This window comes from Hydra vulgaris, chromosome 05, assembly GCF_038396675.1.
Source record: "Hydra vulgaris chromosome 05, alternate assembly HydraT2T_AEP".
NCBI lineage: Eukaryota > Metazoa > Cnidaria > Hydrozoa > Anthoathecata > Hydridae > Hydra > Hydra vulgaris.
The window spans coordinates 8152228-8180086 of NC_088924.1; the positions used below are offsets into that span (position 1 = coordinate 8152228).

The 27859-nt window shown below is 29.4% G+C and overlaps 1 protein-coding gene across 1 annotated transcript; it reads right to left on the minus strand.

The window, feature by feature from the left end:
• Positions 1-12112: 12112 nt before the first annotated feature.
• On the minus strand, positions 12113-12478 carry LOC136080155 (uncharacterized). The gene has a single exon (XM_065796768.1). It carries the CDS (start codon positions 12476-12478, stop codon positions 12113-12115), a length of 366 nt encoding a protein of 121 aa, XP_065652840.1.
• Positions 12479-27859: the final 15381 nt, after the last annotated feature.

The following is a 27859-nucleotide window of genomic DNA, read 5'->3' on the forward strand; positions in this document are numbered from 1 at the left end:
GATTCAGCTGATAACTCTTCTTAAGGTAAGTATTGGAGAAAGCTATGTGTATCTTTAAATTTAGATATTTAATGTTATCGTTTAATTCTATTAATGATACATTTTAGGTGCTGGTGGTAGCTAACCTGATATTTCTGAGGTCTTTTCACATAATCAACACTTTTTTTTTTTTTATGCTTGGAAAAAAAAAAATTTCAATTATATCTATTTATTACAGTGAATGCAGTTTTTTCTTGAATGTATAATTATTAGAATTAGAATTTGATAATAGATAATTTCTATAATAAATGTTTATATCTTAAACTATACTATTTATTACAATAATGAAACTTTTTTTAAATTTTAATGTTTGTTGTTAAATAGTTTTAGGAAGTCAAAGAGTAATGGTTCGTATTAAGAAAAGAAATCAAGGAACTATTATTAAACCATGCAGCTGTTATTAAACTATTATTAAACCATGCAGCTAAAAAACGGTTAATTTCATAGCCACATTTTGTTAAAAACCTATTTTAGCATCAGAACCTTTATTCTGCAATTGAAGGGAATGGAGCTTTTTTATTTATTTCACTTTTATTTATAATAAAATACTTTTGTTATTGCCTTTTTTATTTAACATGAAAATATACATTTTAGATAAGATGCTAGTCCATGTTATTTCATTTTTTATTTAACATGAAAATATAAGTAGGAGACAAAAAATGCCTGTAACCCCTAAAAAAGATAAACTGATATATCAGACTTAGAGTTTTAAATATCAAAAACTATCGGTTTTATGTCTTTTTAATCAAAAATCGAATAAGTACGGATAAACCGCCAAAAAAAAACCGGAATGAAAATAAATCGCCAAAAAAACTGGTTTTAATCAAGACCGGACTTTTTTATAAATATATATTTAAACAAACAATATCTCATAACTGATGATTTTTTAAAAAATTACTTCAAAATGTTAAACAGTTCGCTAGTTACAAGGCTATTTCCGTTTTTTCTATCAGCGCGACGCATAGTGCGCCAGTCGTCTGGGCGTATCCTTACAACAGATCTTACCTTCTACACTTTCTTGACATATTTCGCTATATAAATACCCTAAAAATTGAGTTTAGTTTTATTATAATTAATAAAGTATAAATTAGTATTATTGTAGATTGCATGACATCGAAACAACATCGATTTAACGACGTCAGAACAACGTCAGCTAAGCCGACGTAGTAAGTTTGTATTGGATTGGATAAGTTATAATTAAGCTTAAGTGTTTATATAAAAATTTAAGTTTGTATTAGAGTAGTCATTATTAATATCCTCCCGTAATGGACCAAAAATTTAAATTTTTCAAAACTTTATTGTTAAGAGTATTCATTCTCATTTTTGAACAAAGAAGATTATAAAAAAGATTTTTAATATTTTAACTTTAAAGATATAAATATAAAAATCAAACCATCAAGACATCAAAAAAAAAAAAAAGCATTGTACGTTGGATTTACATTGAAATCCTGACGTCGCACAGTGGGTCAAGTGGTGGAAAAAAGTAAAAAAATATATTTTCAAAAATTACATTATCATATAGGGGAGAGTCGAGAGAAGTGCGACACGGAAGAAGTGGAACAGCCTGAAATTTCTAATTAGGATTGGTGCCTAAATTCTGTTATTTAATGTAAAAAATTAAATTTCTTCCCCTCTATTTAGCAGAAACTGCTTTGTTTCCCTGCTTGCACTACCCAGCAAACATTGTTTTAGTGGATTTGCAGTGGACCTTTATAATTATTTTTTAGCGTTTCATTGGAGTTTTGATCATCGGTTACTTAGTGGACCATTAGTGGCAGCCGCTATAAATAGCAAGCCGATAATTTTCCGACATTTTAATAGTGGCTTATGATTGGATAGCCACTTTTGGCGGCTGCCTATAATGGTCACTAAATAACCGATGAGCAAAACTACAGCAATCCGCTTATATTGCCTATATAGGCCCATTGAAAACTTGCTATAGCATGTTTGCTGGGAAGAAGCCCTAATTTTTAAATGTACCTTAAAAAAGTTATTTACATTGGGGTGATGTGAGACAGAAAAAAAATTATTTATGCCTCGCTTCATCTCGTTGACATTTGATTATTTCAATTTGTGAAAGCTCTTGAACATTTTTATGTCGACTAGGCTATTTTATAATTTTATCTGTTTCTATTTAATAATTTTTTTTAAAATGTTGTTTTGAATTTATTTGTCCCACTTCTACTCACAATTGTCCACTTTACCCCAATGGCACAGTTTCTCTAAAAGAAAAAATTTATATACTTAGTTATAATTGGTATAAAATTTATATACTTATATAAATGGATAAACCGAAGGGGATTTAATCGATGCCTAAAAAGAAGGTATATTCGTAAAAACTTGTTTGGTTCAGTTTATATATCAAATTAAAAGATATTGCAACTACCTTAAAAAAATAAATTAAATATCCCACTTCTCCCCACTCTTCACTACCCCATTTTATAGCCTAAACATTTAGCTTTTAAATAAGTATATATATATATATATATATATATATATATATATATATATATATATATATATATATATATATATATATATATATATATATATATATATACAAATATATATATATATATATATATATATATATATATATATATATATATATATATATATATATATATATATATATATATAAATATATATAGTTAAAATATATATATATATATATATATAGTTAAAATATGAAAAATATTGATATTACAAGAAAACTTGAACTAAGCTAATCCTAATATTTTGGATGCTGTTGTATATGGCATAAACTTAACTTAACAAATAATAAGCTAATTAATTTAATAAAGCGTCTTTGACAAAGTTATATATGCAAAAACTCTAAAATTTGTTTTGAAGAGAATAGCAAACAATGACTAAAAAATGAACCAATATCAATTTGTAATTAATATTAGGAAACTTCTATTAACTGCTTCAATTGATAAAAAAAAATCTGTCTTATCCAACTGTAATATCTGGCAGTCCCCAGGTGAATTTTGATACTTTAAGTAGTAAAACAAAGAAAAAAAGATTGACGCCATTTGTTGCATTATATTCATCTTATAAACTATTGTTTGCGACAGGTTTTAGTTTGCGCCAAGATGGTCAAGAAAAAAGAATCTAAAACTGTTTTAAAATTATCAGAATATATGAGTTTTGGTTCGAAAAATAATTTTAAATTAAAAGGTACCTTATTATATGGATTAAGTACTAGTTTCATGGAATATAAAATGGAGCCCTGGTACTGCATAAAATTTAAAATTTAGAATGTAATTGAGAATGTGTTAAATATTTTAAATGCATTACTTAGTTTTTAACTAGACTGTCACATTAATATTAGTCTAGTTTATGACATTGATGCTTTTAGTAAAGTTACTTAAACAAGTAACTATGCAAAATGAACCGTTGCCAGGCATTTCAGGCGTCACTATCAACTAAATAAAAAATCCACAGAACCACTACTTTTGTGGTATAAAAATACTCAATGTGGTAATTAGGGAAGTAATCCAATAAAGTTATTATTTTTTTTAGGTTAGTATGTGGTTGCTACGTAATTTAGGTATCCATTGGAATCCAAAATTAAAACTAATGTCGCCATTAAAACCGGAATCCTTAAATTGGTAAACAGTGCAAAAATGGTTCTTAAATCTATTTTATATGACGAGTTATTAGTTTTGTCCGGTAAAAGTGAATCCTAGCCGACTGTGCGTCGTTATTCAATGTCAAATAACATTTCCATTTCCAACGTAAACCCAATATTAAATTGCCCATGAATGTCAACCGTCGTCATTTAGATAATTTAAAATTTTAAAAACAATTATTATTAGTTTGTCGTTTAATTTATTTAAATTTCTGTATTTTTCGATCTTATGTGTTTATTTCAAATATATCTATTATATCCAAATCATTCACAAGGGATTTTGTATGTTCTCGTCTATTTATTGCAATTTAAAGATAAATCTTTTTGTTTTTTTTTTCTATATTTTTGGCGTAAAATAATACTGCAAGCCCTAACTTTTTACTAGCGGCAATATAAATTATTTGAATATTATAAACTGTTTTTAAACAGTTTTTAATATTCAAAAACTTTTAACTTTTGAGTTCTTCAAAGAACGACTATAATAGTTATTTTTAGCTTTCTTTCAGTGGTAAAAACATTAAGAAAATTCATGAATATAGAAGAAATTAACATAGAGTCGACTGTTTGTTTTGTATTACTCTTTAATATTTTTTTTTTAAAAGAATTCGTTATTTCGAATTCTTTAAAGCTTGACTCATTATAATATTTTTAATGTAATTATCATAACTTATAATAGTTTGTGGGTTTGAGGGTTTAAGGGATTTGAGGGTTTTAGGTAAATTTTAATTGATTCTGATGTTGGATTTTATTTTATTGGAATGATTTGGGCCAACCATTGTTGAACTCTTTTGAGATTAAGTTTTGACAGAATATATCAGTGTTATTGATATTAACTCTCTAAAGTAGTAAAGATGCAGTATTTTTTATTTTTTCCAATTATGGAAAATCTTTTTTACTATTAAATTGGTACTTTGAAATTAGTGCATTACAATAACTTTTTTGCGCATTTTTATAGACGTTTACTTATAAAAAGAAAAGAGGTCTGAAATATTCCAATTTCAAACGTTGTTACTAGGTAGTTGTTAATGAAAATATTGTCAATTGCAGTTTCTGACTTTTTTGTAACATCTGTGTGTTTATCAATATTTGATAAGACATTGAATTTAAGCGTACCAGGGTAAGATTTTATATTAAGGAATATTTGAATTGGGGATGTGAACCTATACTTTTATTTTCTTTATTAACCTTTATCCTAGTTTTTTTCAATTAAAATTTTAAATGGTTTAGTTTTACCCTGTGGTGGAAGATTATCCTGATATATTTTTGCATTTATTGTTAATAACTTCGATGAAAATCAAACCTAGAGAAATATAAAGTCAATATTAAAAAAATTATTTTATTTAATTAAAAGATTTATTTTTTAATGCTATAAAATTTGCTTTGTAACACTATTTTCACAGATAAAAGTCTTTGATGATTACAATAAAATTTTATTACGACAAGAAATAGTAAAATCGGTAAATTTAATTTTTAACAGCCTGAACAGAATCATCTACACACTATATTTGACTTAATTTGCTTTTATATATGTTTTTTTGCTTGTTTGTTAAATGCCAAAGTTTTAGAACGTCAAGAAACGGAATTTTATTTAAGAAATCAATTGATAAGGGAGAAATAAAGAAAAAAATCATATTTCGGTGCCGGCATATATGTACTTTAATTATATAAAACTTTATTATCAATCAAACCAAGAATATATGCATTTAATACTTATCTGTAATTGATTTCCAGCAAAAAAGTAAAAGCAAAAAATAAAAAAAATCTTAAGGTTTTTTAATTTAACTGGAAAGTTTTAAATCGACCGTGAAATCCTGAAAATTGAAATTTAACCGTAAGATACGGAGAGTTGGAAGCTCGGTGAAACGACTTTCATTTTTAATATTTGAAAAACAGTAAGTTTTTTATTTTATAAATATATCTATCGGAGACATAGACCCTTAGTTCTCCATCTCTTTTCTCGCTAGATCTTGGCTGACTAAGTAATTTATATGATGGCAAACTATAGTTAGAATTTTTTTCAAAATACTTTCTGTATCATGCCAAGTCTCCGTTAGAGCTATGACATTGAGCGCGTAATTTAAAATACTCGAAAATTCTTTGAAGTTTTCATGATTTTGATGCGAGCTTCCAAAATCTACGTGTAATAGAGAAAAAAAAAATGTTTTTTTGTTAACTTATAGTAAAATAGATTAAAATATTGTATGTTAATTAAATTTATTTGAGTTTCTTGAAAAATATTTAAGTTTGTATTAGATAAGTTATAAATAATAACCTGCCAAAAGGACCAAAGGTTTAAATTTTTTAAAACTTTATTGTTAAGAGTATTAATTTCCATTTTTGCACAAAGAAGATTATAAAAAAGAGTTTTCAATATTTTAAATTTAAAGGTATAAATATAAAAATCAAACCGATCAAGATTTTATTTTTTGAGCTTCGTCGGAAGTTTAAAAAAAAAATAAAAAATAACATTCATGCACTGCCAGGACTTTTATGTACAACAAGGTTGTACTAAATGTTTCTATCCAACTAGGTAGGCAAATAACGTTCAGCGCAATTTCCAATCAAGTTTTACTTTTGGTGACTTCGTCCAGCTTACTTATTTGCGTGTTTAAAACGTAAAAGATTTGTTACTAGAATGACCTTACGATAAAAGTTTGTGCTTCTAGACTTTTACAATATCGACGACACGGGTTTTAAGGTGTAGGAGGAGGGGGCATAACCGCCAGTTTCTAAAAAAAGTCCTCTATATCTTGAAATTTATAAATAAATAAAATTGATAAAAAAAACGAGTGGGGAAGAGTGGGGAGGAACTAAGATGTTTTCTCCGCTTTTTAAAAAAAGTTCTTTAAAACACGGCCTCGGCCATGTTTTAGAGAACTTTTAGAAGCAAACTAATTTCTATAATATTTTATTATAGAAAATTATAGACAATATTATTGTAGTAGAGTTATTTTTAAGATTCATTTTAATATCTTAGAACCTTTATAGTACTTTTAAATTAGATCCGATTCAATCGTTGTATTTTATTTGTATAAACCATTTTTTAACTTCGATGTTAAATTTTAAAACATTCATTTCACTTTTTAACTCTGCACAAATGGTATGGATTTTAGTTATAAAAAAATTTAAATAACTCTCGACCTTTTTTAAAAATATATAATCTTTAATAATAGAATTATTATATTGCTGGTAAATTACTAGCTTTTTTGTAAAACCATAATCTAATCATAAGATAATCACATCCGATATATTAGTTTTGCCTCAAATGCATATTGGGAAGAACAAAAACTTCAAATGAATACTTTAAAAATTAAAAAATACAAATCAAATAAACGTTTTTGATGATGATTCACAAATTGTCACACGCAAAAGATCTAACAAACAGAAAAATCTACAAGGTTTTAATCTATGCTATATTACTTTAGACTGTTTGATAAATTTATTTATGTAGCAGCATATTCATTATTATTTATTTTACAGAACTTATACATTTCATATTCAAATTAAGTGTGGAAATAGGTGAAAAGAAATGAGCGTGGGAATGCGTGTGAAGAAATACAGATATTATCCATGTTCTATCTCCATGATCTAGTCCATGTTAACAAAAAGATGAAATTAAATAAATATTAGTAAAATGTTTAAAGGTGGGTAAAGTAACAATATTAAAAAATTGCCAAGTCTGCTACTAGATATCTAATAAAAATTCTCTTCAGGCATTTGCCGTGCAGAATTTGAAGTTTAGCTTTAACTGCTGATAAAGCAATTTCCTTTACTTGGGTATGCTTATTATTTAAAGAGTGCAGTATGGATTTTTTTTATAAAATTTGCAGATATGCAGCGGTACAGACAAATATATTTGGCGCACTTGAACGCATAGTCAGGAGTCACCAGATTCAATTTTTCATCTAACCAAGTTAAACACCATAGAAGAGTTTACAGGTTTGAATGATAATTATTGGATCAAAACGAGTATAATCCTCTGGTACTTTTTGCCAATCTTTCTATTATAGTGGCAACAAGTTGTTAAATTAATCAAGTTAAACTACTTTATTTCAAACTAATGATTTTCTACGAGATAGTAATAGTAAACCAACCTTAATTATTTTAGCCGAGTCGGCGCTTTAAGAATTATGTACAGTAAATTGTATCCCTAAGATTTATTCAAATAAAAGAAGTTTTATAGAAAATGTTGAAATTTTTGTAATTTAATGGAGAAAAAGTATAACATTTTTATCGTAATTTGCTTACACAGCAAAATCCAAGATTCTAGGTTAAGAATTTTTGTTCTTATTTTAAGAACTTTTGTTCTTATTTTAAGAACTTGATTCTTATTTTAAGAACCTGATTCTTATTTTAGGAAATTGATTCTTGTTTTAAAAACTGATTCTTATTTTAAGAACTTGATTTTTATTTTGAGAACATGATTTTTATTTTAGGAACTTCATTCTTATTTCATATATAGATATTTCTATAAAAAACATTATTCTTAATTTTATAATATCATAATAGTATTATAGAATTATAAATGTGGGAATTATAAATGGGGAAGATGTGACACCTCTCCGCCTCTCAACCCATCAATAATTTATTCGTTCAAATGCAGACCTTTCAGACAAGTTTGTCGGTAAATTTAGACAGTCAGTCGGCAAAATCTGTAATGGCATTACCCCCCCCCCCCACGTGACTCCTACTCGCTACGGCCCAATATATATATATATATATATAAATATATATATATATATATATATATATATATATATATATATATATATATATATATATATATATATATATATATCAAAGGCTTTTTAACTGGTATACCTTAAAGAGATAATTAAATTTTGAATAAGACCCCTAAATTCAGAGAAATTAAAGCCACTAAATTTCCCCTCCTGTTCCCCCTCCCCCAATATCTGATAGACCCTGCGTTCATGATTTTATGTAATCAAATAGTCTAATCCATTTGATCGCCATTAAGACTAAAATACCAACCAGAAGGAGTCATATAATACAAGAATTCTATAGAATTCGCATTTAATAAGTGCGATTTTCATATCTGCGAATCTGGATAAATCTAATATAGTACAAATGTGAATCAAATGTGAAAAAAATTAACCACTGTGAAAAAAATGTGAAAAAAATGTGAAACAAATGTGAAACAAATGTGAAAAATGTGAAACAATGTGAAAATGTGAAAAAATGTGAAAAAATGTGAAAAATGTGAAAAAATGTGAAAAATGTGAAACAATGTGAAATGTGAAATGTGAAAAAATGTGAAAATGTGAAAAAATGTGAAACAAATGTGAAAAAAATTAACCACTGAAATAAAAAATAAACAACTTAAAAACCCATGGATGACAAATAATTTGATAAAATCATCAAAAAGAAAACAAAAGCTTTATATAAAATTTCTAAAATCTAAAAAGGAAATTGACGAAAATGCGTACAAATCATATAAAAAGTTTTATCAAAATAACTTAAAACAAGCTAAAGTAAAGTACTATTCTAATCAGCTGGATAAAAACAAGTTTGATATCAAGAAAACTTGGTCTATTATAAATGAAGTAACTGGAAGAGAGAAAAAGAAACTCTCTTGCTTACCAAAACAAGTAATTATTAACAACAAAACTATAACAAGTGAAAAAAATATATGTCAAGAATTTAACAAATATTTTGTTAATGTAGGCGCCTCTCTTGCATCTAATATTGTTCAGTCGACTAAAATGTTTGATGAATACTTGGGAGATAAACCCGCGACTGGCATATCTAATGAAAAAATAAATAAACACGAGTTTAACAAAGCACTATTTGAACTAAAGCGTAACAAGTCATGTGGATATGACGACATTACTAGTAATGTAGCTATCTATGTTATGGATAGTATAAGTAAACCATTATTTTATTTAATAGCATTTTCATTTGAGAATAGTATATTTCCTGATAAATTAAAATTAGCTAAAATTCACCCAGTTTTTAAAAATGGTGATTGTTCTTCTGTTTCCAATTACCGCCCTATATCACTACTCCCTGTCTTTTCAAAAATATTTGAAAGGGTAATTTTTAATAGAATTTATGATTACTTGACATTAAATACGCTTTTATACAAAAATCAATTTGGATTTCAGAGATACTGCTCTACTGAACACGCTATTATTGAACTTTCTAATAAAATATCTATGTGCTTTGATAAAGGGGAACAAGATCACGGAATTTTGCTTTCAAAGTTAAAGCATTACGGCATTAAAGGCCTAACATATAAGTGGGTTAAAAGTTATCTTTTTAATAAAAAACAGTTTGTTGTCCTGGAGGAGTCAGGAGCTCTTGATATTGATTGCAGTGTCCCACAGGGATCGATCTTGGGACCTTTATTATTTTTAATATATGTTAATGATATGAATAAAGCTTCTCATAAAATATCGTCAATTATGTATGCAGACGATACAAATTTATTCTACAGCAATTCTGATGTAAAAATATTGTTCGAAACAATGAACGCTGAACTGGAAAGCTTTATACAATGGTTTATAGCTAATAAGGTATCATTAAATTGTAAAAAAACAAGTTTTACTCTCTTCCATAAAATAAGACAATCAACTAATCTTCCGTTAAAATTGCCAAAACTGTCAATTAATAAAAATGAAATAAATCGAGTAAATTATACAAGGTTGTTGGGAGTAATATTTGATGAGAACCTATCATGGAAAAAACATATTAGTCTTATTGAAGCAAAAATATCTTCTGCTATAAGTGTATTATATAAATCTAGGGCCTTTTTTGATTATAAATCACGCAAAATGCTTTACTTCAGTCTTGTTCATTGTCATCTCTCTTACGCTAATATTGTTTGGGCTAACACACACAAAACTAAATTAATAAGATTACAGAGGCTACAAAACCACGCATGTAAAGCGGTTAACTATTTAAAAAGATTAGAAAACCCTTCCCCTGTAATGAAATACATGAATGTGTTAAATATATCAAAACTTAATTCGCTTCAAATATTAATATTTATGTATAAATATAAGAATAACTTGCTGCCAAAAGTATTTTCTGATATTTTTACATTGGCGTTTTCACAAAAATACAATCTTCGATCAAATAGCAACCATAACTATCAATTGAGCAGAGTAAAATCGCAAGTGTCAAAATTCTCAATTATTAACCAAGGTCCGTCATTATGGAATCAGTTAAAAAATAACAATATAAAAGATTTGAAAAGCACTTCCTCTTTTAAACGACAAATGAAATTGCATCTCCTTAACTTCTGATATTTATGCGTGTATGTTTATATATGTGTGTGTAAGTATGTTTGCATATGTGTTTGTGTATGTGTATGTGTATATATGAGGATGTATATATGAGTTTTTATTCTTCACCTAGTATTTTTCAGAAAAAATATTTTATTGTAAATTTACTAAAGGCTTGTGGGCTTTAAATGTTATTTAATGTTATTGTAAATTATGTTATTGAGTTTTATTCTTCACGTAGTATTTTTCAGAAAAAATGTTTTATTGTAAATTTACTAAAGCCATGTGGGCTTTAAATGTTATTGTAAAGGGGCTCTATGAAAAGATTGTGGTGACACCAGTCATCCGTATCTTCTTTGAGCTCCTGTCTGTCTTATATATATTCTTTGTGTAACGTAAAAGTTTCATTGTAATTTTATTATTTTATTTTATATAAACAGCGAAAGAAAAAAAAAAAAAAAAAAAAAAAAAAAAATCTTTGTAAGGACGAAGTAGTTGCAAAATAATATAAGTTTTAAGTGCAAGCATAAGTGCAAACATGCATGCGATTTGATTTGAAGAGCTCCAACCCTGTAAACACACGACGTCTAAAAGACGTTTTTAAGACGATTTAAAAACGTCAAAAAGACGTCTTTTAGACGTCTAGAAGAAAAAAAAAGTTTTTTAGACGTCTTTAAGACGTCGTGTGTTTACTGGGAAGGCTGTGCAAATTTCCATAATAAATAAAATAAAATGAGTATACTGCCTAGCGACGTATCAAGGAATTTTTGTAGGCCAGTGTCGTGGTTAAAAGGTCTGTCAACCTATTAGGATCCAAAAATCTTAAAAACCTTTAATTAGGCACGGTTGATTACTAGCGTTATGGTGCGCATATGCCAGAAGTTTTAAATATTTCAGAGATTTTAAAATAGCTGCAGTTCTTAGCTCCATAATTATCTTTATCTTATCCATAATTATTGATCTGACTCAATAAATAAATGTCTATTGTTTTATTAGTAAATAAATAAAATTGAGGCTATAAGAACAATCCAAAATTTGGGCTGTACATAAGTTTTTTTAAATTTAATAACATGGCATATTATACATATGCATATTTTACATAAGCATGATACAAAATAGGGGTCGCCACAGCGGATAAAACTCCTCCATCTAGCCCTGTCATGAGTGTCCTCCACTGACACACCAGCCACTCTCATATCCTCCACCACTGCATCCATAGACCTCCTCTTAGGTCTACCTCTCCTCCTCTTACCTGGAAGTTCCATCCCAAAACCTTCCTGCCAATATAGCTTTCCCGTCTCCTCTGTACATGTCCAAACCATCTCAATATCGATTCTCTAACTTTATCTCCAAAACATGCTACATGTGCTGATCCTCTAATAAACTCATTTCTGATCCTATCCTTCTTCGTCACTCCAAATAAGAATCTTAACATCTTCATCTCAGACACCTCCATCACCCTCACTTGTCTCTTTGTCAGTGCCACTGTCTCCAGTCCATACAACATAGCAGGTCTCACTACTGTCCTATAGATCTTACCCTTAATTCTAGCCGACATCCTTCTATCACAGATCACACCAGACACTTTGTGCCATCCACACCAACCTGTATGCACTCTCTTCTTTACCTCTCTTTCACTTACTCCATTACTCTGTACCCTCAACCCTAAGTAGTCGACCTTCACCAAAATCAACTCCTTGTAACTGGACCTGTCCACTGTCTGCCCTCTCATTCACACACATGTACTCTGTTTTACTCCTGCTCACTTTCATCCCCCTGCTTTCCAAAGCATACCTCCATCTTTTCAAGTTTACCTCCACTTTCTCCCTTCTCTCACTACAGATAACAATGTTATCATCAGCAAACATCATAGTCCAAGGGGACTCCTCTCTAACTTCGTGTGTCAGTCTGTCCATGACAATTGCGAACAGAAAGGGACTCAGGGCTGATCCCTGATGTAGTCCTACCTCCCCTTTAAACATGTCTGTCATTTCTACTGCATATCTCACTGCTGTCACACTGTTCTCATACAAATCCTGCGCCACCCTCACATACCTTTCCGCTACTCCTGATCTCCTCATACAATACCACAGCTCCTGTCTCGGAACTCTATCAGAAGCTTTCTCTAAGTCCACAAACACACAATGTAACTCCTTCTGTCCTTCCCTATACTTCTCCATTAACACTCTCAGAGCAAACATAGCATTTGTGGTGCACTTAGCTGGCATGAAACCATACTGCTGCTCACAGATCTCTACTTTTCCTCTTAGCCGAGCTTCCACTACTCTTTCCCAGATTTTCAGGCTGTGACTGATCAACTTTATTCCCCCGTAATTACTACAGCTCTGAGTGTCGCCCTTATCCTTAAAAATTGGCACCATTTTGCTATGTCTCCACTCCTCAGGCATTTTCTGACCTTCCAAGATTCTTTTAAATAACCCTGTCAAAAACTCCACTGCTATCTCTCCCAAACATTTCCATGCCTCCACTGGAATATCATCCAATCCAACTGTCTTACCACACTTCATTCTCCGAATTGCCACTGCACTCTTTGTCTTGCCACAGATCTTCTTGTACTTCTGTCTACTTTCTTCATCTCGCTGGAAATGCCAATTCTTTTTAGCCAACTGCTTTCCTCTTAAACTTTCCTGAACATCCTCATTCCACCACTACGTCTCCTTGTCTATCTTCTTCTGTCCTGATGTCACACCAAGTATCTTCCTAGCCACATTACTCACTGTATTTGACGTCTCAGTGCCTGTCTCACCTCTTTCCTGATCTTTACACAACAGTCCTCATCCTTTAACTTCCACCACCTAATCTTAGGTTCTGCTCACACTCTCTACTTCTTCTTTCCCTCCAAAACCATCCTACATATTACCATCCTATGCTGTTTAGCTACACTCTCTCCTGGTACCACCTTGCAATCACTAACCTCTTTCAGGTTTCTTCTCCTACAGAGGATATAGCCGACCTGTGTGCCTCTTCTCCCACTCTTATACGTCACCCTGTGCTCTTCCTTTTTCTTATAATAAGTGTTAACTACAGCCATCTTTATCCTTTTAGCAAAATCTACCACAATTTGTCCTTCTGTATTCCTTTCTTTAACACCATACCTACCCATCACCTCCTCATCACCACTGTTTCCTTCACAAACATGTCCATTAAAATCTGCTTCAAGAATCATTCTCTCTTCTATAGGAACCTGCAGAACAACTTCATTTAACTCTCTCTAGAATTCTACTTTCTCCTCCATATCACAACCTACCTGAGGAGCATAAGCGCTGATGACATTCATCGCCATCCATATCAATCTCTAACTTGACACAGATCACTCTGTTACTTACTCTCTTTACCTCCACTACACTTTTACTAAACTCCTCTTTCAGAATTACCCTTACTCCATTTCTCTTCCTGTCGACACCATAATAGAAGAGTTTGAAGCCACCACCAATGCTCCTGGCCTTGTTGCCCTTCTACCTGGTCTCCTGTACACATAGTATTTCTAACTTCCTTCTCTCCATTGCATCAGCTAGCTCTCTCCCTTTACAGGTCAAGGAGCCCACATTCAACGTACCAAGTTTAACCACCACCTCCCTGCTAATTCTCCCCCCCCCCACTTTCCTCCTCCTCCTTGTCCCAACAGTAGCCCAATTTCCACTAATACCCTGTTGGGCAACAGCACCAGAGGCGGTTGTTGTTAACCCAGGCCCCGACCGATCCGGTATAAAATTCCTATTGTTGACCAGCATCAGTTGATTTGGCGCAGTTTTTACACCGAATGCCCTTCCTGAAGCAACCCTCCCTATTTATCCGGGCTTGGGACCGGCACTAAAATACACTGGTGTGTGCATCCTAATGGCTAGGTTATTCAATTTAAATCACTAAACGCTACTATAAGGTTATTCAATTTAAATCACTAAACAATACTATTAAAACTCGGCTTTATGTCTTTTTTTAGAGAGATACTGTTTGTAAAATATTGGGCTCATTATGGTTTATTATTATTATGCGTGTATACGAATACTGCACTGGACCACACCGGATCATACCGCACCACACCGGACTACACCGGACCACACCGGACCAACAACGGACTACACTGGAGTATAAAAAACAATATTAGTAGAGCGAAATATGCTTAAGTTACATACATACATAAATACAATAAAAATTTATACAAAAAAAAAAAATTTTGAAATTTTAAATTTTTATAACAATTTTAATTGTGCACCCACAAGTAAAAAAATGTATTTTAGTCAAAACTTTAAAGCATACGTGTACCTCATTCACGCGCGCGCAATCCTGTCTCACATTAATGTTTTTGATTTTATTGACATTATAAACATTACGCGACATCATTTTTTAATTATGGAAATGTTTGGATGATTATGTCTGACCGTAAATGAGGATTAAGACAATAATTGTTAAACAAACCCATCTCGTGTACCTTTGACCAGACTAGGACGTTGTACCTTTGACCGACAAAACTGTTTCCTCGGTAACTTGCGGACTTTAAAAGGACAAACTTATAAAATTTATTATCTAATTTATTAGGGGTCTGTGCTTTATTGATTTTTAATGCAAATTTGTTTCTAGCATTATAGTAATGAAATAACTAAATTGAATTTTAATGCAATTCACTATTCATTCTTGGACCACTACTACACTTAGAATAATCAATTTTGTTTATTTAGTTGGACAGCTGAAGCAATATTATTAAGTTCATTTTATTACCTAATTTCTGCAGAGCTATAAGGAATTAAATGTATAAAAATAGTTAATTAATTCTGTTAATATATTTTATTTTTAAAATGTCAATGAGCAAGGTTGGTGTTTTTCGCAAAAAGATTTCCGATTCGGATATGCTTAATGCTATGAATTTTTTGCTTCAACAAAAAATGAGTTTAAGTGAAGCTGAAAGACATTGCAACATATATCAGTTGAAGCAGTTTAAAAAATCTGGTAGTAACAAATATTTATATTCACATATCAAACCAAAAATTATTTTCTTAACTGAAGAAGAATTTATTTTGGTAAACTACTTGGCAGATGCTGCAAATATGCATTATGGACTTACATTAAAGCCGATAAGGTCCTTTGCATATGAGTATGCTTTAGCAAATCATGAAAAAATTGAAACTTCATGGATGAAAAATAAATGTGCAGGTGAACAATGGCTGCGAGATTTTTGCAAAAGATATAACAACAAGCTATCTCTACGTAAACCACAACCTACAAGTCTTACAAGGAGATGTTCTGCCGTAAGAATTGTATATAAAAATTTCAAAAATGTTTTAGAACTTAATCATTTTGGAACTGTGGAACTATATTTGGAACTGTGATAAAACAGGAATTACCACAGTCCACGTATCACCAAAAATTCTAGCTCCAAAAGGTAAAAAACAAATAAGGAGTATAACTATTGCTGAAAGAGGCAATAATGTAACAATGATTGCAGCCATTAATGCTACTGGAAAAACCATCCCACCATTACTGGTATTTCTATGTGCTAAATTCAAAGACTACATGTTAAATAATTGTCCTCCTGGAAGTGAAGGAGCTGCTAATAAGTCTGGATGGTCAAATGAAGTCATTTTTGTGCAATTTCTTGAAATGCTTATCCTCATGCTTTTGTATCAAATAATATTGTAGACAGTTTTAAATGTACTGGATTTTATCCATTTAATGAAAATATTTTTACTGATATTAACTTTTTAGCTGCAAATGTTACTGATAGGCCAATAGTGAATATACTTGATAATGAAAGTAAAATTGTTTCTGGAAATTTTTTAATAGTCAAAAGTAAAATTGTTTTCTGGAAATTTTTTAATAGTCGAGAGAAAAACTCTAGACTTTATGTAGCAGATTTTCAGTTATAGAAGTTGTTGGTATAGTTTACAAAATTATGTATCTTAAGAAATCAGGAGACTTTTGTAACAAGTTTATGAGATGAAAATCATTATGATGTGGAACTTGAGAATATTTTTATAAAACTTCCACCACCAAGTATTGGTCACGGTTCATCTAAACGTCAGTATCTTATGTTTGACGTTGATTTTACTATTTGTAATAATTAATATATTATACTCTTTTATTATTGTATTTTTTGTTATCATCACCATTAAAATATTTCTTATAAAAAGCATTTTGATCATATGTAAATGAATATAGACCGCCAGCTAATATATGTTATAAAAATATATTTTTGCACTTTTCTTATCTAAAATAATAAAAATAACTGTATATATTAGAAAACATATTAAGTACAATTAAGTTGCATTTAAAGTTTTGGACCTTAACCCTAATTATTTTATGTAAGTAGCATCTAAGTAAAGAAAATATGTATATATGCTTAGTATAACTTTTGGGCAAAATATGAGAGAATATTAACTAGTTTAAATGGTTTAAATTTCGCAATAGACTACGCAAAAAACGCCTTAAAGCAAAAAGTGGTCTTAGGTACAACAGATTCCCCTACGCAATTTACATTTACATTTTACACTTACATTTTATTTTATTTAAAGATAAAAGTTCAACAGAAACTTGTTTGAGTCAGATGAGTAGCCTATGGGAGGAGTATTGCTGATGCAAGTATTACCAATAATTGGACATTTCAAAGAACAACAAGTTTTATTTTAACGATGAGATTTGTTTAAATGTATAAATACTTTTTGAATATTCTTATTTTATATCATCCTAATTTCAAAATATTTCATTTTTTCCATAGAAAAAATACTCTTGTAATATTGTTTTACAGTTCAAGGAAAATATTATTGAAACATGAAAATAGAAACGTATTTTCAGCAAAAATTTCCTTGAAATAAGAAAAAATTCTTATTAATAAAAATAAATCTTAAAACAAGAAAAAAAAATCTTTATTTGAGCGAAAATATTCTTGAAACAAGAAAAAAAATTCTTATTTTAATAATATAAATACTTGAAACAAGAAAAAAAATGCGTATTTTAAGAATATAAATTCTTGAAGCAAGGAAAAAATTCGTATTTTAAGAATATAAATATTTGAAACAAGAAAAAAAAATCTTATTCTGAGCAAAAATATTCTTGGAATTAGAAAAAAAATTCTGATGGTCAAAAATTGCGTGACGTAATTTGTGGACGACCCCTTCAAAGAAACGCGATGTGATTCTGATGACGTTTGTTTTATTTATAATTTTAAGTTATCAGCATATAAATTTATCTCATTAGCGCGGAAAACCAATAAGCGTTACTGTGTTGTGATTATTTACGTAAAGGAACGCGTGAGACTATTAATCAGATTTGATTTGCATTGATTGCAATGAAAAAGTCTTATCAAATAAATTTAATAGAAAAAGCTCAAATATTTTAATTAGTTGTTGTTCTGTATTGCCAATCTTCTTGCGTAATTAAAAGAATTAGTTTGTTTTATACTTAACAGCACGACATAATTAAAAATCCATTGACAAAAAAGAAATTAAGCAACTAGTTGATTTATGTTGCTTTGGATATCATGTGAAACCATTAAAAAGATTTATAATGGCATATCCAAAAATGGTGCGATTCCACTGATTAACAAACCAATCAGAATTTCTTAATCCATATCTTTCTTGATTGATAATAAAATAGCAACAGATTTATTTAATAAATAAGTAAAGCTAAATATAAAAATTACGCTAAGAAATTTGAACGTCAAAGAGAAAAAAATTTCAGGGCACCTCCTCAAAAATTTCTTGTAAGTTGACAGCTAATTACACTGCATAGAGAAACCATTCATTAAAATAGGAGGTTGCTTTTTGTTTAGGCAGCTAAATGAAGAATTTTCCATTTTGATTATATCATGTACTTTTAAAATTTGTAATGCATTTAAAGATGTGGAGTATAAAATTTTTTTGATTGAAATTCAATAACCCTGACTGCTTTTTTTTGCATGATAAATAAGCGCTTCACAATACTTATTTTTTACTCCTTGATTGAAGGCGTATAAGATATAAGGCGTGATTGAAGGCGTATAAGATATAAGGCGTGATTGAAGGCGTATAAGATATAAGGCGTGATTGAAGGCGTATAAGAGGTGAGAGTAAAATGAAGCATACTAAATAGATTTGAAAGTTTTTTGTTGTGTGAAATATTTTAGTTTAGACAAATGGCAAGGGATCTATTCAAGGCTAAGTTTTTGTCTAGCTTTATACCCAAGTAGTTTACAAATTTTTACAAAAGGTAAAAATTTTGTTGATTTTTTTAAATCGACTTATTAAAATAGAAATGGTTTGTGCCATCTTCAAAGTGTGGAATTTACAAAATTTTAAAGCTTTAGACATCCATGCATGCATCGGCGCAACCTCTAAAATAAATATATAAATATTACACACAGAAGTAATTTTTACATATTTTTGATGGGCTGCTGCTCATCAGCAGGACGTAAACGAAGACGTCAAAATAACATCAGCGCAACGTTCGCATTCGATCAAATAAAGATTTAATTTTACATATTTTAATATGTAAAAATTACATCTTTTTATATAACAGCGCAACGTGTGCATTTGTGCGTTTTGTTTACGTCCTTCTAATAAGCAGCCAATAATCAAAATTGCATTTTTTATTTATTTATTTTTCAACATTTGCTGGTCGTATTGTAATTATATATTGCCAAAAATAAAAATAATAAACATAAACAATATAAAAAATATAAAACAAGGTATCTGAAAGAAGATCAAGGGATCTTGTCGTCAGAAACTTTTTAAGTTTAAACAAGCATATAAGAAAAGTAACAACAATAGTTTTAAACTTTTACAAATTTCCAAAGTATATATTATATAATCAAAAGATAGATCACGCGGATGTACTAACCAATATTTTATATAAATGTAAGTTAAAAGTATAAAAATCAACAAAATAAGTAAGAATAAACTTTTTATAAATGTAAAAAGTAAAGACAAAGTTATTAATACAAATACACAAAATTTATTTATGTTTAACAATAATACAATACCATTCTAAATGCATTTGTAACTTTGTTCAACAGGTTGCTTGATGTTTAAATTGAGTCAATATGACGTTAATGTCTGAGGGGTAACTTTTTTTCTTTTTCTTATCTTTATCTTCTTTTTTTTTCACATTCTGATAAACTTTCAACTAGTTTATTTCTTGTTGGTGTGTCAGTCAATAACAGAGACCTAAAACATTTTCTTTTTGCACTTTTTCTCTTTGCCACCCTTTCACCCGCTTTTGGAAATAGCCTTATATAGTCTGCTTTCCAATGGTAGGCAGAAGTGCTGATTTGCTGTTTCTTTTCATTAATAACTTCAGATATAATACACAGTGATGTGGGGATTGTTTGTTTGTCGGAATTGTCATTTGCTGGAATTGATCGATCAGATAAGAACATAAAAAGTAGACATCACTGAAAACATATGGATCGTACGGGAAAATGCCAGCTGCTTTAAAACCATTTTGAGTGTTTTGGGAAGTAAAGGCACTCGTATAAACTATTCCTAAATTTTCAGAAATGTCATATCGTCATAGGAGTATTTGGATGTACCTTTAACCATGAATCACATGCTGAATTGTAAAATTTCTTTAATGGCCCAAATACTGATCTGTCAAGTGATTGGAGTTTGTGGCTGCAATGGGGTGGCAATGTCAAGAGCACAACATTGCTTTCCTTAGCTTTATCCATCAGTTCAATCGATATACATGAGTTTTGTGGTTGTCCATTATTAAAAGTAATGGATGATCCTTGCTAGGATGTCCATACTCCACAAAATGATCAAACCATTTCAAAAAAATTTATGTATTTATCCATCCACTAGGATTAGCACCACTTTTTGTACCTGTTGGTGCACCTTTAAGCATATGGCTACGAAAGTGGACACGAGGAAGTATCAAAAACGGCGGAATAAAATTTCAAAGGGCATTAATGCAACCCACCATTGTAACTAGGGTTCCCCTTTCAGCAGAAGTTACCTGTCCTACTTGCTTTACTCCTTTACCAGCAATCACTTTCACTGGCTTATGAACAGTTGTCAGACCTGTTTCATCAATATTGTAAATACAATCAGCAGAAAAGTTATAGCGCTTCTGCACACTGTCAAGGTTTTTGAAAAAAGTACATTTGTGCGATTGAAACTAGTTGTTTGACTGAGGCTGGTAGCTTCTGGCGTACGAATAGATAATTTTGTACGATTTAAGAATAAATTAAACCATTCAGTTCAGAGCTGTTTCACTCTTTTTTCAGTTTTCTGGTATTTTAATGTCATTTTTAATTGCATATTGATATGCAAGTTGCTTTGTTTCTCTAACATCAAGTCCATAATGCATATTAGATGCTTGATGAAGACATATTGAAAGTTCATCTTCTTGTGTCTTATTAAAAATATATTTATGTTGTTCATCAAAGTATAAGTTACTGTAGGAAGTTTCTTTAATAACCTTTATTTTCCGCTGTAAACTTGATTTTGAAATTGCACTCTTGTGCAGCTGCTCGTAGTGATAAACTGCTAGATTCGACAGCCATCACAGCAGCTTTTATTGTATGAGCATCAGGTTTTAACCTGATGTCATTTGAGCATCAGGTTTTAACCGACTTGTCACATCGTTTGTACTTTCTTGGCATCTGAAAAATTATTACTCATATTACTCACTCCATTATTAAAAAAAATTATGCTCTTTTTAATTGCATTAACCAAAATCCAGATTAGGCTATAAATTTTAAATTTATTTTAATGAAAATAAAATAGTATCACAACCCTATAAAACTTATAATGTGATTAAATTTAATAAGGCTAATAGTGAAGAACTTTATTTAAACTGAATTTAAAATACAAAAATGATTTGCATTAAAACAATATTTACTGTGAAAGATGTCTTCAGGACAAAGTAACAAAGAAATCCAATATAATCATTATTATTTTCTATGATAAAAAACACTTTACTATAAAGTAAACATTGAAATCTTATCATAAACATAAACATAAATTTCTGTTCACTTGCTTTTTTACAAACATATTGATTATAAAAGTTAAAGTACAGTAAATTAAAAAAATGATAGTTTCCGATTTCACCCCAATTCTCCTGTCCCAAGTCACCCCATCACTAGTAGGTGTGAGAAAACCTTTATTTTATATAGTTCTCGTAGCCATATGCTAATCATATTTCTTCAGTAGTTAAATAAAACAATAGTGAATAATTAAAAACCATAAACATAAAAATATATGCAAACAACACATAAATATTTAATATTAATGATGTCTTCAAAATCCAGGAAAATTGTTAGATTTTTACATATTCGCAAATAATCCGAAAAAACTAAAACTAAAAAAACACAATAATATGAAGAAGCTAACTAAAACTAAAACTTAAAAACTAAAACTGAAACTTAAAAAACACAATAATATGAAGAAGCTATTGCAAACTTATAACATATATAAAAAACTTTTGCTTTATTAAATTTTTCACTGAGATATTGCCAAGTCCCATCTCACCCCATGTCCCATCTCACCCCGTTCATTACTATATGGAATATAATTTTATGGGATATATTCTAATAAAGACAAAAACTATTGTAAAAAAAATAATCTTTTATTCGTGAAATGATATATCTGTACCAGTTTTTTATATTTTTATGCATTTGTTTGTAACATAATTAAAACTAATCAAAAAATGTTAGATAAATGAACTTGACGCATAAAAGTTTATTTTGCCACAAACCAACGTCAATGCGCAAAATTTTATTGGCTTAACTTTTAGATTAGCGTTTAGTATTATTCTTTAGCTTTTAATCATAATCATTAGAATGAACTTTTTTTTGATGACTATGTTTTAGTGGTCTAAGATCTTCTTAGTTCCATTTGTATAGCGTTACGTACAAACGTCTGTAAGTGTAAACGTCTTTAGCATATGTTGAGTTTGCAGGCATATATGGAATAATCGCGTATAATATATCTATGAAATGAGAAAATTTTAAAATTTTAGAAATCTTTTATGCTATATTATTTTTTTTTTGCTATAAGTATATAAGCAAGATTAAAAATTTCGAAACTTATTACGCTAAGAGGAGGTCTTAAACCCCCCAAAACAACACTGATGACAGCCAGAGGCGTAGAAAGAATTTTTTGGTGTTCCAGATAGGTAACTTCCAGACATGGAGCAAACTCCAAACATTTATATGTTTATACTTATGTCAAATAATGAGTGTTTGCAAAAAATTGCGATGATTGGAGGCTGGGAACAAAAATGCCCCAAAATTTTCGCCCCCCTGCCCCAAACGTGAGAGCAACAAGTTGATGAAGTATTATTTGTACTATTCTTAACTAGACTTAAATTCATCGATAAATTTTAGATTTCATTTAAAAATATTTTAGCGTTCAAAAATTATGACCATATAAAGTTTAAACCCCCCTCAATTTGAGGGGGTTGCACATTTTATATAGTAATAATTTTTAAACGCTAATAGATAATACTATGAAACTTAAAATTTATCGATGAATATAAGTCTAGTTAAGAATAGTACAAAAAATACTTCATCAACTTGTTGCTCTCACGTTTGGGGCAGGGGGGGCGAAATTTTGGGGCTTTTTTGTTCCCAGCCTCCAATCATCGCAATTTTTTGCAAACACTCATTATTTGACATAAGTATAAACATATAAACTTCTTAAGACATAAGTATAAACATATAAAATCTTTCTACGCCTCTGATGACAGCACACTTTACCACTGCTCAATGCAACTAAGGCATAGAACAAACTCGTAAAAAAAAACGATAATTTTAAACAAATCAAATTGGTCGTTTGTCGCAAACAGAACAGCTTTTTATTTATTGGTATTTAATTTATGCAAACAAAGAATTCAAGTAATGGCAAAATATTATAAACAACCGAAGCGTCTGCTATAACAGTTTTGCAGGAGATATATAAATAAATTTTTTGAAATTTTTGTTTCACATAGTTTATGAACTTAATTACAAATTAATACATTTGTGTTGGTATATTTTTAAAAAAATATGCTACTTTTAAAAGCAGTTGGAATGAATTATGTAGTATATTTCATTATGCGCTGTGCTAACAGCAAAAAGTATTTATCTAAACCGGGGGGTCAGCAGGGGCATTTGCCGTCCCTTCCCCATTAAATTTTAAAATAAATAATTTTGATAAAAATTGACTGAAAAATAACTGACAAAACAAAAAAATAAAAGTTCCTTAAACTATTTCGGAACCCCTTAATCCAGCACTGCCCCTCCCCCCAATATAATTTTTGTTCCTACGGGCCTGCTTAATACATTATGGAAGCCATAATAGCTATTTGTATCGACTTAGTGTTCAAAGAAATAATTATTTTTATAACAATAAGTTAAAAGTAACTTATGTTACTTTTAACTTATTGTTAAAAAACAAACTAATATCAATTAAAAAATCTTTAATCAAATCAAATCAAATCAAACTAAATGTACTCTGAAATAGATTTTACATTTCATGGAACATTTACATATAGTACAAGTACTAATTTTAAGTAAACACTATAATAAGAAACTAAAACACCAAACTAACAAAACAAAAAACAAACAAAAAAAAAAAAAAAAAAAAAAAAAAAAACGTATAACAGTACAATACTTAAACGAAAAACTTTTGGAATAATAATTAAGTAAGAAGTTTGATAATTTAGGACAAAATTCAAATTACTTTTATACATCTATCTAGAATAAAAGACTTTAATATACCTAATTAAAATATAGCAATAAAAGAAAAGTAGATTATAATAATATACAGTAACAGCATTGTAAATGTGTAGTAATATAAGTATCGGTAATAATAATAAGCAATAATAATAATAAAAACTCCAGTTATTGGTAATAATAATCAAAATAATAGTAATACTAACGATAAAGATAACAATTCTATTAATAATAATAATAATAATAACAATATTAATAATAATAGCAATAATAATAATAATAATAATAATAATAATAATAATAATAATAATAATAATAATAATAATAACAATAATAGCAATAATAACAATGATAACAATAATATTAATAGTAATAATAACAATAATAGCAACAATAATAATAATAACAGTAATAAAAAATAGCAATAAATATAATAGTGAGAGTTGGAAATAGAATAGTGATATTAATTTGAGAAAAAGTTAAGAAATAGCAAGTATTAAAAGTAATCAATCAGCATTGAAATGAAGAAAGTAGTAGAAAAGATTTTTAGAAAAGATCAAGTATTAATAGTTATAGACCAGCATTGAAGTGAAAAAGGTTAAGATGGATAGTAGATAGTTAGCAGTAGAGTATTATTATTAGGAAAAATACTTGTTTAATAAAAAATTAAATAGACTGTTTTTGAATTTGGAAAATGTAGAGAGAGATTTTAACTGTGAGGGGAGACTATTCCATGTGCATATGCTCTGATATTTAATCAATTCATGTCCATAACAAACAGTTCTATGTTTGGGTATAGATAATTTAAAGCTTTTAACTGATCGAAGTTTGTAACGAGTATTTTTTTTTCAGTAAATGGAGAAGGTAAGGTTTTATGTTGCTGTTTCCAAACAAATAAACAGTTGGAGTGTTAAATAAGGTCTTTTTAATAAGTATCTTTGATATGTAGTAGAGGATATTTGGGTCAGAGTTAAAATGCTAAAAATAGATTTTTAGAGCTTTATTTTGGAGGTGAGATAATCTTTTAAGTGTTAGAGATTGGGTTTGTCCCCATATTTGACAAGCATATCTAAGATGAGACTCAAAAACCACATGATGTATGTTAAGGAGCGTTTCAAGATTAAGATAATTTCGAACTTTGGCCAACATTGGACCTGCTTAGTTTCAGTGATAAGTCTTAAAGATGGGATGCAAAATTTAAATTAGAATCAATTTTGATACCAAGATACTTAATAAAATTCACAGTATCTATTTTTTGACCACTTAATCTGAAATTCAGGTGCTTTTTAATTTTTGCTTGATTTGATTTAAAGATAATAATTTCAGGTTTTTTGGAATTAAGTAATAATTTATTAGATAGAAGCCACTGGAGTAGATTGGCATGGTTTATATTTTTGTTTATCTTTTTAAGTGATTTGTTTATTAAAAGCAGATTGGTATCATCAGCAAAGTGGCAAGCAGTGGAAAACTTAAGAGAGGTATTAAGATCATTATTAAAGAGAAGGAAATGTAATGGTCCTAGATCAGAGCCTTGTGGGACACCATTTGTTGATTTTATTAATTCAGATTCTATCCCATTAATAGAAACAAATCGTGTTCTATTTTGAAGATAAGAAGAAAACCATTGGAGTGTTGTGCCTCTGATAACATAGTACTCCAACTTTCTGATAAGAATGGAATGATCAACTGTATCAAAGGCTTTCTAGAGATCAACAGAAACACCACATGCAAACAATTTATTGTCCAAAGCTGTTCTAATTTTTTCAGTTATATCAATTAGTGCATGAGTTGTTGAATGATTGTTTCTAAACTCAAACTGATTTTTATAAAGACACTTGAATTTCTCCAGATTGTTGTAGAGTCTATTATGCATAGCTTTCTCAAACAGTTTGAGAGAAGAGAAATAAGGCGATAATTAGAGTAATCCAGTAGAGAACCTTTTTTATGTATTGGTGTCACTTTAGCTATCTTAAGAAGATCTCTGAAAATTCCATTTCTAAATGAGTTATTCATAATTATGGATAGTGGCTTTGAGATTATGTTAGGAAAACGCTTAAGAATAAATGTGGGAAGGCTGTTTGGGCCAAGACTTTTTTTGTTTTGATGTTTCATTATGAGACTCGATACCTCAACTTCAGTCAGTGGCTCAAAGAAAAAAGAACTTTCATTAGGATTTTTTAAAAAGTCTTTAAAATCATATTTAGGGATAAGTTTTTTATTTATTAGATTCTCTTGGATAGTAACAAAGTAGTTGTTAAAAATATAAGCAATTGTGGTTGGATCAGAGATGACTTTATTATTCATTTTGAGGTTGAAAGAGTTAATGTATATAGTAGGTCTGATGTTGATAATTTCTTTTATTCCTTTCCAATTTCCCTTAATGCTGTTTAGGTTGTTGTTGAAAAAGGAAATATAATACATTTTTTTGGATTGTTTAAGTTAGTTGCTTATTTTATTTATATATAAGCTAAATTTATTAAAGAGTAGATTTCTTGTATTAGTATTGTTTGATTTAACAAACTTTTTATAAATGAGATTTTTGGTTGAGATGGATTTAAGAATACCAGCGGTTGTCCATGGTTTAGATTTAAGTTTAATTTGTTTTTTTGTTAAAATTTTGAAAGGAGCATGTCTGTCTAGAACTTTTTCAAATGTGTTTAAAAAACTTATCATTGTTTTAATAATATCGACATCTTTTATTTGCACTTTCCAGTTTATACTAGATATATCTTGTATAAAGGTGTCAGTATCAAAGTTTTTAAAGCATCTTCTAAAAATTTTTTTCCCTTTTTTTTTTGTTGTAATACCAGGAATACAGAGGAACTGGGCCATGTGGTCTGAAATAGAAACTGTTAGATTGCCAGAGATTGTTTTAGGAGAATAGGAGTTTATAAAAATATTATCAACGAGAGTTTTGGTTTTTAAAATTATACGTGTCGGAAGTATAATGGTTGGAAGAAGCGAGCAAAAGCATAATGTTTGAAGATAATTAGAAACAATAGGAGGTTCTCTATAATTAATTAAGTTCATGTTGTAGTAACTCATTAATATAATGTTTTTTTTTTTCATAACTTAATTTCTCAAGTAAAGGTGTTTAATTGGTTTGCAATGAATTGTTTTGGATTTAAAGTTGGATGACGATATATGCAGCCAATTATGTATTGGTTTTATAAGGGTTGATAGCTTCAACAAAAACTGATTCAAGAAATTTTGAGGCATAGATTGTAAGATCATCACGAACTACATAGTTAAGATTAGAGCTTAGATAAAGAAGAGCCCCACCTTTTTTTG